The following is an 18,713-nucleotide window of genomic DNA, read 5'->3' as shown; positions in this document are numbered from 1 at the left end:
CCGTGAGTTTTATCAGCTATCTCATGCATAATCTTCTCCCCTAAGGGTTCTTCTGTCACCGCAATAGTGGTATTCACAGGTTCCAGGACGGCCGCCACCGAGGTGGTTTCCAAGGCTGGCGGAGGTTCGGCCTTCGGGGGCTCTGGCCCCCCTGCCGCTTTAGAGTCACCAGCTCCCCCGATTTCTGCTGCGCTGGGTACATTAAGACTCTTGCGATACCGTAGCAGAAGAAGATCGATGGGTGACGGGGCCATGATCGATGCAGTATGTTACTTTCTTAAATGTTAAACCTGAAAAAATAGCAAATTATTAAATTTAAGTGTGGTTTTTTATCATAGTGATAAGATTTTATTTCAACCAGCACACGAATTCAAATGTTTTTATATTACCACCATAACATATTTAGAAAAATAGAGATTAATATTTTCTCGTCTTTCATCTTCTTCATATACATATCCAATATAGTTTAACAGCTGCAGCCGCGACCATGAGCATGAACACGCATGCGCCATTTGACAGATTTATTTACGAAATAGAATGGATGAACATGAATTTTGTTGTAGGAATTTTTCGGTTCTATTTTTCTTCTATTCGTATTCATTGCATTCAATGCAAAGAGTTAAAAGCAAAGACTCAAAGACTTAAGGAAGCAAAAAATTACTTTTGAATAATCTAAGATAATATGCTGATCATTATTTGTAATGAACTGTTTGATTGCATTACGTTTCAATTTGCGCACTTATTTATTTGTATATTGCCGAAAATAAGAGAGTTTTCAAAACTTAATTCTGATTTATACATATTTTAATGATAAATTATAATAAGTAATTGTTACTTCACCTCTTTTAGGACGAGTAAATCACCTTTTTTCCGACGAGAAGCGAACTCTTATTCTGTGGCACGTAATTAATACCGCTTTTAAACTATTCTGCATGCTTTGGTAGAACGTCAGCCAAGGCTGAGATTGCCACAGTTGAACCATAATTACTTAAATTCATTTTTTAAAATTCCCGTTTCGGACTCCGTCGCCAACAAAACTTTAGGAATGAAACTTCAGGGTACGCGGAATAGAACGGTTTATTTTCTACAGTATGACGTAAAGTTATAAGTTCTATGTATACACTGCACAGATTAATGTGCTCTGAAAATATATATTATTTTACAGTGTGTTTGAACACTCATTTCCTAGGTGGTGAGGGTATGCAGAAAGTTGGAAATCATTGGTTTAAAAGATGCTAGCAATTTACACCATTAACCTTGAAGAAACTACGGAGTAGTACTTATAATAAGTAACGAATGGACATAAAAATTATAACTTTGGTAATACGATCATTTCTTATGCAAATTCATTTTACGTAGTGACAGATGTACACACAATTGAAGTTTCATCTATGCTATATGATTTTTTAATTAAATTAATGGCCTACGTGTCTATTCCTTCTTTTCTAAATTATGAAACTGAAGCAAATAGAAAATCCTCAAAAAGGTGGAAAATACAAACCTTTCGTAGTTTTTAAATAAAACTGGTGAGTTTTGTTATTAATATATTTTCAGTACAAGGTCTATTAATGCTTCCTAATATATCCAAGTATTCCTAATGTTAGTAATGAAAATAAGAAGCAACATTCAAATATATTTTGATAATGCAAATATAAAATGTACACTTATCATGCAAAACAGGTGGAACTTCTTATAACATAGTTGCAGCACACTTAAATCTTAGTGAAATTCATGGAACCTTTAATAAATATCTTTAGAATTTGCATATATTAGTTCGGAATACGGAAGATAGGCAATGAGAAGGAGAGCAATGTCCTCAAGCACAGTTAGAGTGCACGATGATAGCTATCGTTCTTATCTGCCGGAAATATCAGAGAAAGGACACTTCAACATCTCGCTTTAGAGCTCCAAGAACGTTCGAGAACATTTCAAGTGAATTATTTCTAAAGAATATTAGTTGCGATGAGGTGAAGAGGACTCTTCTCGAAGGGAATAACGATGTGCAGGTCATTGAACACTGTCTGCTCAGAGACATCATCCATTAGAGCGTTGATCTTCTCAAACACTCCAGTGAGAGTCTATATGCTTTCCTTTATATTTAATACTGATTTATTTTCGGAAAGCATTTTTGAAGTGGTATTAAGTGTCAGTGATAGATTATAATCTTGTCTCTGCAAAGGTTTTGAAGTAACAAATTAAGATACGCCTTTATCTGGAAACATTGGCGAAGAATTTACATTTGGATACAGGGGGTTATGTAATCTTTTTTTTATTTTTTTATTTATGTCTTTTTTATATGCTCACTGTCAGAGCTAAAAAAATTAATTTAATTTCAGAATGTTTGATTAGAATGTGGTATTTTGTATATCCTTTGCATAATCACAGCAGTTTAATTCTAGTACCACATATATTACTTTTTAATGTATCTCCAAATAAAATTATTCAATTAAAAATTTAAGTAAAGTTTATTATCAGGATTGCATTAATTACGTCTTCAGTTTCGTACATTGAATATATATGCCATAGTAAGAATTCTTACATATTCTAACATTAAGTTACAATCCTGACATAAAGATCGGTCGTGGAGAACGTTTTATTAAAAATAAAGAGCTCAGAATTCACATAATTGATACATAAAAATCAAGGCTCGAGGTAATGATTGTTCATTATACCATTCGCTCCATTATAATAACCGATGCAAAAATGAGAGAAGTATATTAAATTTTTTTTTATTTCCTCCACCTCTCAATCAGAGCCAAAGGGGAAGTTATAACGGGAGGTAATGGAAATTAAAGACAAGGATCCTTATAAAAAGCGGTAACTGAATAAACGTATTAATAACTGAATAAATAACTAATGTCGGCATTATTTTAAATATTAAATTTAAAAATTAAGTACATTACTTTATCAAAATGTAAAAGGATTCTCTTGCAAAATTTCAGCGAGCATTTTATTAAATAATGATGAATTTATGGAAATGTGTGCAAAAATCATATATTTTTAAGCTAAAAATTTGAATACAAGCCTACATTACAGTCCTTCTTTTAATGCTACAATAATTTTACGTCACATAAACAATATATTCTTAGGAAATTTGTAAATAATTCATAAAAACATAATTTGCATTAAAACATAATTTGCATTTTTTACAGAATGATTTGTGAATTTTAAAAAGAAACTCTCAATTCGCAACGGAAGCTATTGTTCAAAACTTACCACCTCACATAATCCGACAACAGCTCTAGACCTCGTTCTGCGAATTAATAATACTTTCCCTTGACATTAGGGAAAATTCGAATTAGAAGCGACACAAAAGGGAAAAGCAATTACGAGGTAATTCCTTTCATTTCTAGAGCTTGGCTGAATGAAGTTAGAGTAAAACCCCACACGGGATCTTCAAATTATTCTTTACTTGGCACACTTCCAAAAGTGTTGTTCCGTCGCGCAGAAGGGTAGAAGGTTAGCGGTTACAGCAGAAATTATAAAATGCCAGATGCTTTAAGCAAAGACAATAGTTATTTATCTCAAATTAAATTTTGAAGATTAACTAATTTGAACTGTCTAATTATATATATTTATTTATTTTATTAATGTCTATGAAAATGGCATAGAAATATTTCATTATTTATTTAAGAAAGTGAATTTATAGAAAAATAATCTGATAACTTTTCCCTTTCCCGAAACTCAGATTCCTCATTTCAGCTGAAGTTTGTGAAATTAAAAATCAGTTTCATTCAACTCACAGACAACAGCTCCACATTACCACATTTTCATTAATAAGTATGGTTTTATATCATATTTATTCACAAATCAATGAAGATTGGCAATCAGCTGATGTTTTGATGAATCAAAGGTTTAAGAATAAGAATAGCGTTAAATTGCAAGCAAAATCTCAGTTCGCTATTTTATATAGATGTTTTAAATTACTGCATAGCCTAATAATATTCATTTGATTCTTTAACTCAGATTTCATTACATGCAAATTTATCTCTTACTTTATGTCTCTCTAAATGTAAATTTTGTATAAGTAAATTCCTCTCGCAATTTATCTTTCATAAGACTAAATATTTTCTACTAAACTAGACTCCATTGTTTTATTTTTTCTTTGAATCGAAAGAGATAATATGATAATAGATATTTTTAGTTATAATTAATGAGCAAATTGCTTTGATCCCGTAGATTTTATAGCTACTGTATTGATAATTATAATTAAATTTTAATACCTATTATTTAATTTCTGCTTAATTATTGCTCAGAAGGAAAATATTTTTTATTTGGCTCTTCTTTTTATATGTAGCTAAAAATACATCACAATGAATTGTAAAAAAGTGCAATTACTGTTCATAAAAAACTAAATTCCTTTTCTCAGTATTTTCTCAAGTGAAACCACTATGCAGTATAATAGGAGCTATAATAGAACTGATTATGCAGCTTATTTATGAGAAAATTTTAAGTATCGGATTTATAAGATAGCAGTAAGTATTATTTTACGATAAAACTGGGTGAACGATTTTAAGAAATCTACACAATTAAAATCTGAGGGGTCTGTTTATTTGTGGCATCATGTCCTACGGAATGGCATGGAGTTGAGTTTCCAGATATGTACACCCAGATTTCAAAAATTTGTGGGAAGACATTTCGGCCATTTTCATCTTCGAACGACTTTAATCATCCGAGATATTAATCAAAAATTCTGTAAACATTAGTTTTCTCACTCATTTTTCCGAGTGGCAACAGTCTATGGAGTCTCTGAAGATAAAAATGATTTATTTCGAAAAGTGTTGCCACTGCTCTCTTTCCAATCGTGGAGCGTAGAGTTTCTTAATAAAAAATTTGTACGTTTTACAAAATATGAAAAAATATCATTTCCAAACATTTAAATAATTAAATATGCTAGTATTATATAATGTCATGTTCTGATGCTGAAAGAAGTCCGCGATTACATGTAACATCATTGTATGTCGAAAATGTTTCATTAATGGTAGCATTTTATATAAATAGCGGCTATTGGCAACTTTTTTTTCAGGTTAGGATAATTGACACGGTATGTTATCTTTGAATGATATTGAGAAAAAGTTGTTATATTACATTACATTTAAACCATGACGTCACATGTACACATATTAACTTGAAGTGTCAAAGACTTTTGTTTCCTGAGTTGCCAACAAACAATTTGTTTACGAATTGGTTGTTGCTTGGAAAGAATAAACTGATTTTATTCATATCGAAATATTTCTATGCATTTTCTTTTCAGATATGTATAGAACTTCTAAATTTTGCTTTAGCCGCAGGCCGCTCATCTGACGGGCTTGCCTGCTAGTATTACATATTTTTCAGTGCTTGCGTTTACGCAATGACGTAGCTAGAGGGCGTGGACGAAGCATTCTGCCCTTTTGGGGCCAGAATTTCTCATGTGAAAACCATTATATGGGTTGGTCGTATATGCTTTCGGATCAAAAGAAAAATTAGTATATATTCAATTACTTTAATATTCTCTGCGGTTTTCTGTGAGATAGCTTCATAGAGGAGTGAAATTGTTCCCAAAATACTTAAAACATAAGAACTGGCTCATATTCCTGTTAAGAAGTATTTATATATCCTACACAGTGCTATGTACACATAAAGTAAACTTCATAAGCCAGCCATCGTATTGTTAGGAATTTGACCACAGGTGGAAATGTCAGTATTTAACTATTTTATTCACTGAGTCATTGAGGTAAAGAATCCCATGATGCCAAACTCTCACACAAAACAGAATTAGAGGAAAAATATTTTCGCACTTGACAGAGTATTCAAAGAAAGAGTTTCCAATAGCTTCAATTTCTTGCTATGGCTTTCTTATGCCATCAAAAATTTGTAAAGAAAAATAGTAATAAATAAATTATGATGTCATCGATAATTATATTATTATCTCTGTGATATAAACAAATAAGAGTTCTTCACTGAGAGAAATATGCTTTACAGTTTTAATTTCTGTTATTGCTTGAGAAGTAAAAACCGAAACGTGGGAAGTACAGTAGTTTGAATTTTTACCATTTATTCTAAAAACATTTCCAGAACAAAATTCTAATTACCATAATACTACAGCGAATTTTCATTATAAATTCTATATTACTTTTCTTAATTTCTGTATTATTGAAAGAAGTTTATATCGGCTAAAATGTGGTTAGTATAAGCAAATCGGTTAAAAAAAGGGCCTAAGACCTAAAGATTAATATCTTGTATTTCAGAGATCCTGCCCATAAAATAGCAACTGAAATAATAAAACAAACTTCTAGAAATTTATAGACAATTTAGCTACTATAAAAATGAACAATGTACCATTTTAGTATGTTGGTATGAAAGTTTAATTTCAAAAATAAGTAACACAGGGCTCTTATTTACTTTCCTGTATATCATTTTGACATATTATAGCTTTAAAATCTTTATGTGCATTTAAAGGAGTGGTAAACAGATCGCTTCGGCCTGCAAATGCTCTAGCTATGTCACTGCACTTTCAATGTAAAAAAGCTTAATTCATATCACGGGCTTTAAAAAACAACCTTCTGTTAACGTATCCAGGAAAATCAACATTATAGCATTTCTCACTGTAATCAAATCGCTAAAGAAAGCGAACCAACATTCTCAAACCTGAAACAGATTTCATATATTATGATTAATACAACATATAACTTAACAATGATAATTTTTTATCGGAAATCGAAGGCAAGCAATATAGTCCAATTTTTCTAATTAATACAACCATTCTGAATAACTCCACTATATATATATATATTTAACTCAGTGAATTTATCTGGGTAAATTTTATCGTTTCTGCATTACTTGAAACAAACTAATTGAAACAAACTAATCTTAAGTTGTATTTCCTGGTTGCCTAAAAATGCCTTAGCCGCTGTTACAACGCAAATCCACTTTTATTTAAAGCAAAACCATATTTAGGAACTTTTAATACTAAATTAAAAATTCTTGATTTTGACATAGTTTAATGTTTTCCTAATAGATCTAAAAAACATATCCCATATTGCAATAATGAAATATATTCATTTAGAAACATTTTGAAAACATTTAATAAAGCTGCAATGCTTCGATCTCTTCTAGAACACAAAGGTAAACATAGCATAAGAGAGAAGAAAAACATTTTTATAAATTTTTAAATAAGTGGAGTTTATAATATAATTATGTTAATGTTTTAGACAATTATTAGGAAAAACCAGGAAAACATGCATAACTTATATATAGATTTCCTGAAATGAAAATTGGTAAAAATCAAAGGCAGGGAAGTACAAATTAATGTTACTATTGAACATAATGCTAATTTATTGATACTAGTATAAAAATAAATATTAAGCAAACGATAATTATTTGAATTCTTCCGTTTTAGAAAAAAAGTAATAAATTGCTATTGTTCCGCCATTTTCGTTTTAAGGGCATTTAACAGATTTATGTTTAAAATAACAACATGCTTTCATTTAGGGATTTTATGTTTATACTCCAATGAAAATTCTTGATGTCATGGGAAAATAAATATGGTGGTTTCCAGCAAGCAACGTGCTGAAAATACTATGGCAGGATCTCCACTTACTTTTAATGTCTGATTAATTGCTATCCACAAACCTCCGCCTCGAGTGGCCATTTATAAACCATTAGCTGACCAGAACTCTGGCAAGAATTGGTAAGACTAACAGCAGACGTTTCTTGCAAAGAAACTCTCCGTGTCTGTTGATACTTTAATTTATAGATGCATATTATACACGAAAATGTGGAACGTTTTGTATAGAATGCGATGCATACTTTTATTAAACCCTCCTAAGTCATTTTTACAATAAAGTTTAAAATTGAAACACTTGCAATGAGATAAATAATTAAAGACTTTCTACTTCCTTTCGAAGAGTATTATAACGAGTCCCTCAATAAGAAATTAAATTCATCTTATACAAAAATTCATTGTAGAAAATATTTTGCTTAGGAAGGAATATTACTTTCTTTAAAAAAAGAAGTTTTCTGTTTTCTTTTTCCTGGCTCGTTTCTAGAGCGTTCATGAGTCTTTCATGAGTCTTAAATGGCATTAAAATTGATTGCAATTTTGAAAATGCTAGAACATTATGAAAAATTAAATTTCAATTTTATATTGGATACTTTGTATTTAGATTTGAAAAGTAGACGATCCTTAAAATTTAATACATGAAATATACAGTTTTTTTAACTTATATTCTTCTCTGTTGCATATTTTCTACTAAACTTGTTTTAACAAATTTATTAATAAATACATTTATGTATCCTTAGACCATCTTTTTGCATGTATGAGCTAGAAAATGTATCCTGATACATTAAAAAAGCATCTTGATGAATTCACATTTACGAAGACCACATAATACTCATAGAAGAGGAGGCTATGTAGCACTGTTGCTACTCTATATTCTAACTGAAACATGTTCAAAGGTTTCACTGAATTTAAATTCTTATATAACATCCAAATTTATAACATCCTATTGTATATATATATATATATATATCCCATTTGCCAACTGTTGCTAAAGCCTCTCTATGTGCATGGTAGCTTTTTTAAATAAAATTACGCAAAACTCTAGCTTCTGTACTGTTACAAAATATTCATATTCATGATGATATGGAAGCGAAACCTACCAAGATTTTATGCTATTATCTCTTTCAAACATCATTATTTAAAATTGAGAAGATATCAACAAGTTTTGTTTTTTTTTTCAAAAACGTCATCAGTGCTGGTAGTATCTGATGTATCTAATGTGATCAATTAGCATATTCTGTAATTGCTGTTAGTGTTTAAAATTTACCTTTTAACCATACGCAAATTTGCGTTTTCATTTTCGTATTTTTGTTAAATACTTAATTGTGGTATTCAGCTGCTAGTTGACTTAGTTATTATGACCGTAAACTTAAAACTAAGGTATTTTACACTATAAATGATCTCTTAAAATTAATTGTTATTCCTGCGAAGAAACTGTTTTTCGAGAATTCTGATTTTGTTTCGTTATTTATACTTAGCATTTTAATGTTTCATTGTTTTCTGAAAAATTGACTATTATCATTTTTCTAGAAAAAGATTTTATAAAACATGTTTTTCTTCTACTTAACACTATGCGGAATTTGAGGTAATATGGATTACTAAACTTGAGGTTATACGAATTAGTAAACTTGAAGTTATATGGAAAGAGGTCTGAAAGGTAAATATCAGATAGAACTTTGGAATCCCCTGCAATAAATCAGTGTCATTATATAAAATTAGACAAACAACAGCCATTTTTTAGAAATTTCTCTTCCAGTTTTGTATTTCAAGTTGGAAGAATATCTAAATAAATCCCGCCAAAAAATTATTTAGAACACACACACACACACAAAAAAAAAAAAAAAAAAAAAAAAAAAAAAAAAAAAAAAAAAAAAATGCGCATCTGTTAGCAATTTTGCAATTTTATTGTATTTATTGTAAATGTAAAGTAATTCTTTTTACAAATTGTACGTGATGCGTATATACCCAGCTATTGCTTACTTTGTTATAATTAGTTGACTTCTTTTATTGTAATATTGTGTTATAATCTACACTTTATTTAGATGAATATAGAATAAATCTTTATTTTTGTAAATTACCCTATAATCAAACTTACGTTTGGTATTTTTACAACAAAAATTATTGACAATGATGATTCGTGATAATTATCTGTATATAATTCATGTCATGCTTCTGAAATTCTCAAAAAGTATTAATTTCTTTTTATTTTAATTAATTATATATGAGTAAAAATTTACAGCTCTTACTGATAAGTTTTAGTAATAACTAATTATTTTAATAGAGTATTATATTTATTTAGTAGTTTACTGCTAAATTACTGCTTGTTAAATTACAGTTTTTTTTATTTAAAATTAGTAACAAGTAAGTAAAAAGAAAAAAATTTCTCAGTCAATTTCCAATAAAAAACAATAATTTTGAAGTCATTATTACTCATCTGTTTTTAATTTTTATCAAAAAATAACAACAGCTGGTTTTAAAACAGACACAAATCGAAAATTTGTCAGAGATGGATATAAAATTCAGTAAAGAAGCACATAAATTCGCTATTAAAAAGTAAAATGATTTTGAAAACAGTTAAATTTAAGTGGTTATACTTTCATAATGAAGGGAACAAACACTTATTGAGACATTCAGTTAAAAATTTCTCGTATCTGTGTAAATATAAGGGTCAACTCACACAAAATCAAAATTTTAAGAAAGATTACTGATAAAAGATATTCTAACTTAAATTATCGCAGATCAAATTTTTGGTAGGTATTTAAAACTATCTTTGGATGTCGAAAGGTAGCACACCTGATAAAATCAAGTGCTATAACATCTTATTTATTTGTTGATATTCCTTAACTTAAGCTATGTTTTTTTTTAATGAACTTAAAACGTTAGATTTATTTACTATCATTCTTTTAGATTCTTCTTTGCACCCATAGCCGATTTCTAGACAGTTGTTTTTGATTATTCACATATTTAAATTTCATTTAAATGGGATAAATGCGAAACGTTAAGTCGCTTTCTCGAGAAAAACAGATGTTTCACTTTAATTTCCCGATTGCGTGACAAAACTGCAATCGACTGTAATACTAAAAGTTGTCGTTCCTGTAAAGCGGTTTTTCCCTTTCGCATATCGATACTTGGCAGGAAAGCAAATGGCAAGAGTGATACCACATTGTTTCCCCACCTAAACTGTTTGAATTAATTCTTAAATGTTAGCTACAAAATTATATTTCCTTAAAGTAATCGCTAACATTCTGGAACTACCGTAACTTTTAAAAACGTGAAATTGGTTTAAAAGAAATATTATTTGTTCTTAAGGAATAATGAAAGTTATTTCAGAAATACAATGGGGGAGGAAAGAGTATCCGGCTCCATTCATTGATTTTTCACTCCTAAGTGTGAAAAGGAAATTAGTTTTAATGCAAACATACAGACAAAATAGAAGTAAATATTGATGGATATCTGAGAATGAGAATGCAACTAATAAATCAAATACAAATTAAAATTAATAAAGGAAGAAAGGAATGATTGAACATGATATTAAAATTACCTCTTTTTTTTATTATCGCATGGAATGATCTGTGATTAGCTCTGTACAGGACGGAAAAAATTACAGTTTCGTAAATAAGTAACACATGGAATTAGGATAAAAAAATATTCATTCAAAAAGTAATTTTATTTTTAATCAACGAACACAAACCAAAGTCATTGTCACATGCAAAGAATTACTGAAACTTAAATAAAAAAAAAGGTTGAAAATAATTATGAAATGCAAAAATAAAGAACGAAAATCCTCGTAGTATAAATGGGAAGTCCTTAATATCAGCAAGTTAAAACTAACTTGTTGCATTTTTGACAAAGGAAAAAAGATAGATCATTTTTATGATTTAACAGTGTTTCATATTATTGAGCCAATTAATAAACTTACTTTGCTCATACTTATATCTGGTAAAATATAGAAGTTAATTCTCAAAAAATTATATCTTTTAAGCATTCTTATTATTATTTCACTTTCCATATGCACTTTATTAACAATATGTTCATACAGCTTCTTCCTTCGCATATATCCTAATTTCAAATAGCCCTAGAGTGCTATGCGATAATTAGTTAAACCAAATAAGGAACAATTAACTATTATATGTATGCAACGAAAATCAGAAAATTTGCTAAAAATTGTAGCAAATCTAGATCAATTAAGATATTTTCCTACTCATCAACCTATACAGTTTAATGCAAATTAATGCTTAATGATACTTAATAAAGTTAAAAAGAGTTTAGATCAAAATAATTTGTGTCACAAATAAGCAGAATGTTCAAGGTTTTATGTCGCGTTTAAACCAATATTCAAACCATACCAAGATACTAACGTTATTAAAGTATGTAGTTAGTATTTTAATTTAAAATTTACTGTCCTCTCTTATTTTCCACTTCCGGCCACAATAAACGCGTTAATTTGTTTATGCAAATCGTGCTTACAAACTCTTATGTATTTAAGTTGTAGCTTTTTGTCAAGAAGAGAGTTAGGAAAGAGAGGGAGCCTTCTTGCGACCTTACTTCACGCGTGCTTTCAGACAGTTGCTGTCCGCCTTTAATGCCAGAGGTTTAGTCCTCTTGATATCTAAGATGTATTGTAGTTTTCCGCAGTTTTTGTTCTGCATACGTAATAACCTGAAAGGCCAATCTTATTGTCATTTATCTGTGTAAAGTATTCGAAGTTAGCTCTTATTTAGATTTAGTTAGCTAGTAGTTCTTATATTTTTACGTTCAGACCACAAGTGGTTGGTCTTTGTGCCGGTATCCCGAAGTGCGGGAGCACCTGTAATGTGTTCAAAATAAAGGGTAATGTTAACCCTTTTTACTTGCGTCGTCTATTCCACATTGACACGAGCATAGCTCGAGTAAGCTCCCTGTTCCCATTCAGGATATTAGATGTTTCCCAAGGCAATTAGACGGAATAGTAGTCCTGATAAAATCAGTTAGCTCTTTATAAAACTGAATTAATTAATACTTTATTTTACAAAAAAATGAAAATTTCTCAAATACATCGAGAATTATGAATTAAATTAGTTACAGCAGAGAAAAATATTTGATTTAAATATACGTTTTTAAATTTGAAACTAATTTGAATTTAAACACTACATTTTTCAGTGAATAATTGGTGTCTTTAAATCATATAATGAATCCATAAGTATTGGAATATATAAATCTAGTCTGTCTATAAAACGAACTAAGACAGACGTGCGAATAAACATAACTCATCAACTGTAGTTTGTATATGAAAGGACCAAGTTGGCAAGAATGCCAACTCATTAGCCAAATAATCTCTGTAATTATTTCCTTATTGTTTTTAAATGTAGTGATTATTTATTTATAATACACTAACAAAGAAATTAACGAAGCTAATGCCTTGTTAAATAATGGCCATAATGGAAATTAATTTTCAGTTATTGGAAATAGATTGTTAGATAGGGTATTATTTAGAAACCGTTGGTATAAAACTTTAAAGATTGGATTTGCTATAATAATATTCTGGATATTCTAAAAGATATAATGATTTGTCTAGAAAATTAGATATAAAAAAGAAATCGATAAAATTTTAACATAATAATTTCTCACTTCTAGATTTGCAATAATTAATTTCTCAGAATTTTGAGATAATAAAGGAAGGGAAAAGAATTCAGAAAACAAAATGGCTAGTAGTATGAATAAAAGAATAGCAATAGAATGTCAGATAAGCATGAAGGTTTTCTATTTCTATTAGATACAATTAGAATATCTATCTAAAGTAACTGAATCCATTCACTGCTCATTTTTCACATCTCCTGCTTCAAACAATATCCTGATATCTATACATCCCTTCTTAAAAGCTAATTCCGAACAATAAATTTAAATCTTTTAAAGAACTCAAGAGTCGAAATATAATTTTTTTCCAAATGATAAATTTAAGTTACGCAACATAATTATTGAGTAAAATATCAAATAAAATAAGGTCTATTCCAGAGCAAAAATCATAAATAATGAATTATGAAATACACAGATACTGTCTTTGCTTAAAATTGTTTCTAAACAAAAGGAAAAATTGCAAAATTCTCAGTCAAAGCATTACCATTAACAGAGACTGGTTATTTTCACTGGGTTAATTTACAACTGTTAAACATTAATAACGTGTTTAAATAGTTTTTAAAGGACAAATCCTTAAGTAAGGATGGTCAAAGGATATTTCTCTGAGTTTCCCTGCCCACATGAAATCACACCGCCAACGCTTAAGACGGTTCTATATTTAGCAGACTATCGATCTGAAAGCTACGTCAATGAGCTTTGAATTTCTCTCGTTCTTTTTGCGTCGTTCACTATGATACCCTTCATGTAACATCTTCCCATCCAATTAGTCCTGGCAGTCAAGCAATCCTGTAATCAGATGGCGAAACAAAATCTTACATAATCATCATTATTGTAGTCTTATTCGCAATAACGGGGAATTAGGATTTAATTCAGTCTCGCGAAAAGGATGTATAGTATGAAGAATTTAAACAGAATTATCTCTTTCAAAACTCGTTAAAATACGTTTAAAATAAAACGTGTTTCATCATGAGCGTATCAACAGCGGAGTTTATAATTTAGTTCAACAAGTTGGATTTTACTAGCCCTTTTGAAGGCGTCTGAAAGTAAATTATGAATAAATTCAAATTCTCATGCTAAATGTTACCATCATTTTAATTAGTCGCCTTATTACACAATTCGACAATTTGTATAATTCGCATTGTATGTGTATTATAACCATCCTGCTAATCTTAAATTACGTAAGAAGATGTTTAGAAAAGAAGGTGTAGTTTTATCGTCATTTTTAAGAATATATCCATTTTCAAAACAATCAAGAGAATTTTTGGTGCTGTTTATAATAAGATTTTGTTTAGCTATCCAGACTATCTACAAATACTCAGTAATAAAATGCATGATTTTTTGGAACCAAATAATAAATCTTATTTATCTCTCTTACACATTTGTGAAAAGTTTTTTTAGATATTTCATTGCACTCTTGCAACCCAAAAAGAATGTATGTATATACGTGAAATATATATATATATATATATATATATATATAAAATGTTGTATGAACTTAAATCCATTTAGTGCGAATACAAGTTATTATTACTTGCGCAATTGCTGCAAAGTTAGTTAATAATAATTTATTTCCTAAACAGTATTGATTAATTGATTATATTATCTCCTAAGTTTAATTAAAGTAGAATTATTTTAAAAGTGTGCATCCATACTGGTAAGTTATATTTTGAAAGATGTTTTGAAGTAATTTGAAAGCAAAATGTTAATAATGTTTTAACGGGGACTGGAGTTAAATCATCACGAAGAATAATATTACAATTGTAAAAGTAAAAATTAAAACATGTAATTATTGTCATTGATCGGAAATTAGTTGACTTTTCAAGGGGAACAAACCAACTCCCGTTCAATGATCAATAATTGATAAAAATACGTAAATATGAAAGTGTTTCGTCTTTACTCGAGTTATAAGTTAAAGCCAAACCGGCAATTCTAGTCAGGCCAAATATTTCCGCGAATAGTTGTTACTCAAAGAACTGATTCTCATGAAGCATTTTAGTCAATTCAATTTGGAGTAAAAATCAATTACTGTAGAGAAATCTTGTAAAACTCGAGTAATCGTCCCCGACACTATCATCTTTATGTATTTGAGTACTATATTATTTGTAGAAATTAAGCATTGGAAATTGTCATTATGAAATCGAAATTTTGATCCTTATCACGAAATTTTGATCCTTATCAAAATTCTCAAAAATAATCTAATTCCCTTTCAATTTATCAACCATTGCCTTAAAAGAGCAGGCGTTAAATACTCACTCTAAATCATTTAACTGATAGGGATATGATAATTTATTCCTAAACCTGAGAAGGCGGTATAAGTTGGATGACTGTCAGTTGAAAGATTTGTATATAGTGTAATTACTCAATTGTATATATTGTAAAAAGCTAATTGTCTTCAGACATATACTGTTACTATACTGTTACTAAAAAAATGGGCCTATTTCCTGCCTTTAGACTGTCTACTAGCTCTTGGATAGCGAAAATGCCTTTTTCCTTTCTTAAATTCTTAATCATTGTGACACGACAATTAGCCAGAAATTAATTAATTTCCATTCACTAGTATTTTTAAAAAAATCTTAACAGACGGTCTCTCTCAGATAAGAACTCCACAAAATACATCCCTCAAGAATTCAAAGTCCCACCCACTACCATAAATTTCTTCACCCAAGTCTTACCGACTGATATAATTCAAAGCCCCTACTGCCGCTAAGAATTTTCGGACACCCTACACTTCTGAGTCAGACACGAAGAGAACACACTGCCAACTCCCCCACTAGAAAGAATGTAAGTTACTTAATACCTTTCTGGCCTTTATATCTTCATGTACATTCACTGATCTTATTTATATTATTTTCTATTTTATTTTTATATTATTTTTATATTATTTTTATGTTCTCTTTGATTTGTTTTTGCAAAGTTTGCATTATTTATCTTTTTTATAATCTTCTATGTTTATTTCAACTTTACTTTGATTTCGATTTCATAATGACAATTTCCAATGCTTAATTTCTACAAATAATATAGTACTCAAATACATAAAGATGATAGTGTCGGGGACGATTACTCGAGTTTTACAAGATTTCTCTACAGTAATTGATTTTTACTCCAAATTGAATTGACTAAAATGCTTCATGAGAATCAGTTCTTTGAGTAACAACTATTCGCGGAAATATTTGGCCTGACTAGAATTGCCGGTTTGGCTTTAACTTATAACTCGAGTAAAGACGAAACACTTTCATATTTACGTATTTTTATCAATTATTGATCATTGAACGGGAGTTGGTTTGTTCCCCTTGAAAAGTCAACTAATTTCCGATCAATGACAATAATTACATGTTTTAATTTTTACTTTTACAATTGTAATATTATTCTTCGTGATGATTTAACTCCAGTCCCCGTTAAAACATTATTAACATTTTGCTTTCAAATTACTTCAAAACATCTTTCAAAATATAACTTACCAGTATGGATGCACACTTTTAAAATAATTCTACTTTAATTAAACTTAGGAGATAATATAATCAATTAATCAATACTGTTTAGGAAATAAATTATATATATATATATATTACAGAAATGCAAATAATTTTTAAAAGGAAAATTTATGATACTTCCAAGAATTTTCGCCGCATTATGCTGCTGAAAATTGATCAGTAAATGTAAAAAGAAAGAAATTTGGAACCAATTTTTCAAATGAAAATTTATATGCAAATGAACTTCATAAAATCTTATAAGTGTAGAATAAATAATTTATATATATATATATATTTATATTTATATAAGACATTTAAAAATATTCTTATTCTACATTTATAAGATTTTATGAAGTTCATTTGAATTTAAATTTTTAGTTTTTGTGAAAATTTGTTCTAAATTTCTTTCATACATATATATATATGTGGGATGGCATCGTTTATTATAATCGGATGACGCGACAAGCTGTGAGAATAAATCTTTTACTTTTCCGATGATAGAAGGCAGACGATTCCTCCATTAAGACGATGACGCGATTCAAAGATGTTTGCTTGTAAAATGCGATTCCTTCTCTTCGTTTGTAAATAATCTCATCTATTTCCTTCTATGTGTGTAATTACTTTGTAGTTTGTAGCAACTATTTATGTTTCATTAAATATTTTCAAGTTATTTGTAAATTGGACTAGTTTATTAGCCCCTAGACAGCCACATTGGAAGTAAGTTTACGAACATCATATTCCTAGACAGTAAGTACCGATTCTACAGATTTGGGGGCTCGGCCGGGATGAGCCTAGGAAGAAGCATGATGAATATTACAAAATAAGTAAGTTTTATTTCGATTATTTCCACATTTTTACTTCTAAGAATAGTGTTCCATGATACTGTGAATTAAGATGACTACCTTAAATTCTATTCCTAGAATTTCAAATTCTTTAAAGACTGAGCCTACTAAGTTAATTAAACTTTTACATCAAATTGTGTAAAAAATAGAGCTAGATTAATAGAGCAAAATATTAATCTAGCTCTACTTTTTACACAAAAATAGAGCTATATACGAAAAAATAGAGCTAGATTGCGTAACTTTTGTGGTTTTCCATCTGATTTTAATATTGAAGAAACAAAACAAAAATTACATAAAACTCTTACTGCAAATGATTTTATTTCTGTGTGTAATTTGTTACATCTTAATTATGATTCAAATCCTGATAAAAACTGTGATTTAATATTGAATAGTCTTTGTGATTTTAAGCTTTTAAAATCCGAAAGTGATGACGATGATGAGTTATCTGAAAACGAAAGTGTTTATGATTCTGATAAAAATGATGATATTAATTCTGTTCGGTCAGAATCACCTCCCATAAATAACTCAGTGGATGAAAACGTTATAATGCCTAGCAATATTTCCCTACATTTTCGTGATATCTTAGAAACTGTTTCTGAATTTAATGGCACTGATACATATCCAGTTGAATCCTTCATTGGTGATTTAGAAGAAGCTTTTAAATTATTTAAGTTATCGGAATTACAGAAAATTGTGTTCGCTAAAAAATTGCTTACTGGTTCTGTTAAAGTATTTATTAGGTCTTTGAAAGGTATCATATCGTGGGACAAATTAAAAGAAAATCTTTTATCTGAATTTGGTTCTAAAATAAACAGTGCACAACTTCATAATTTATTACAGAAACGACACTTAAGACCTGGTGAATCACTTTCCGAATATTTAATTGTCATGCGTGAAATAGCCAGTCGCGGTTCTGTTGATGATTCATCAATTCTTGATTATGTAATCAATGGGATACCAGATCAGAGTAGTAACAAAATTGTTTTGTTCGGGTGTAAAAATATTTCTGAATTCAAAGAGAAATTAAAAATATATGAGAAAATTCGCGTTCCAGATACGAAGAATAAGGGTTATTCAAGTACTATCATACAAAATAAGGCACACACTATACCTAAGAGTAAGGAACCAAGGTGTTATAATTGTGGAAGTTTAGGCCATAAGTCGAATTTTTGTAACAATAAGAGTAAAGGGTTTAAGTGTTTTAAATGCGATTTGTTTGGACACAAAGCCGTAGATTGTTCGAAA

The 18,713-nt window shown here is 29.4% G+C and overlaps 1 protein-coding gene across 2 annotated transcripts in view; it reads right to left on the bottom strand.

Moving 5' to 3' along the window:
* Window positions 1-18,713, bottom strand: part of LOC118195550 (synaptotagmin 1-like) — a 54,505-nt gene that overhangs the window by 28,950 nt on the left and 6,842 nt on the right. For both annotated transcript variants that reach the window (XM_035366875.2, XM_035366876.2), the window contains exon 2: window positions 2-290. In XM_035366875.2, the coding sequence (XP_035222766.1) occupies window positions 2-254 (253 nt within the window). In that variant the 5' untranslated portion in view covers window positions 255-290. The remainder of the gene's footprint in view (window position 1; window positions 291-18,713) is intronic.

Source organism: Stegodyphus dumicola, chromosome 1 (assembly GCF_044657685.1).
Source record: "Stegodyphus dumicola isolate Sdum_Otavi_A_Nest chromosome 1, ASM4465768v1".
NCBI lineage: Eukaryota > Metazoa > Arthropoda > Arachnida > Araneae > Eresidae > Stegodyphus > Stegodyphus dumicola.
The sequence above is the reverse complement of the archived record's forward strand: the minus strand, read 5'-3'. Positions and strand labels throughout refer to the sequence as shown.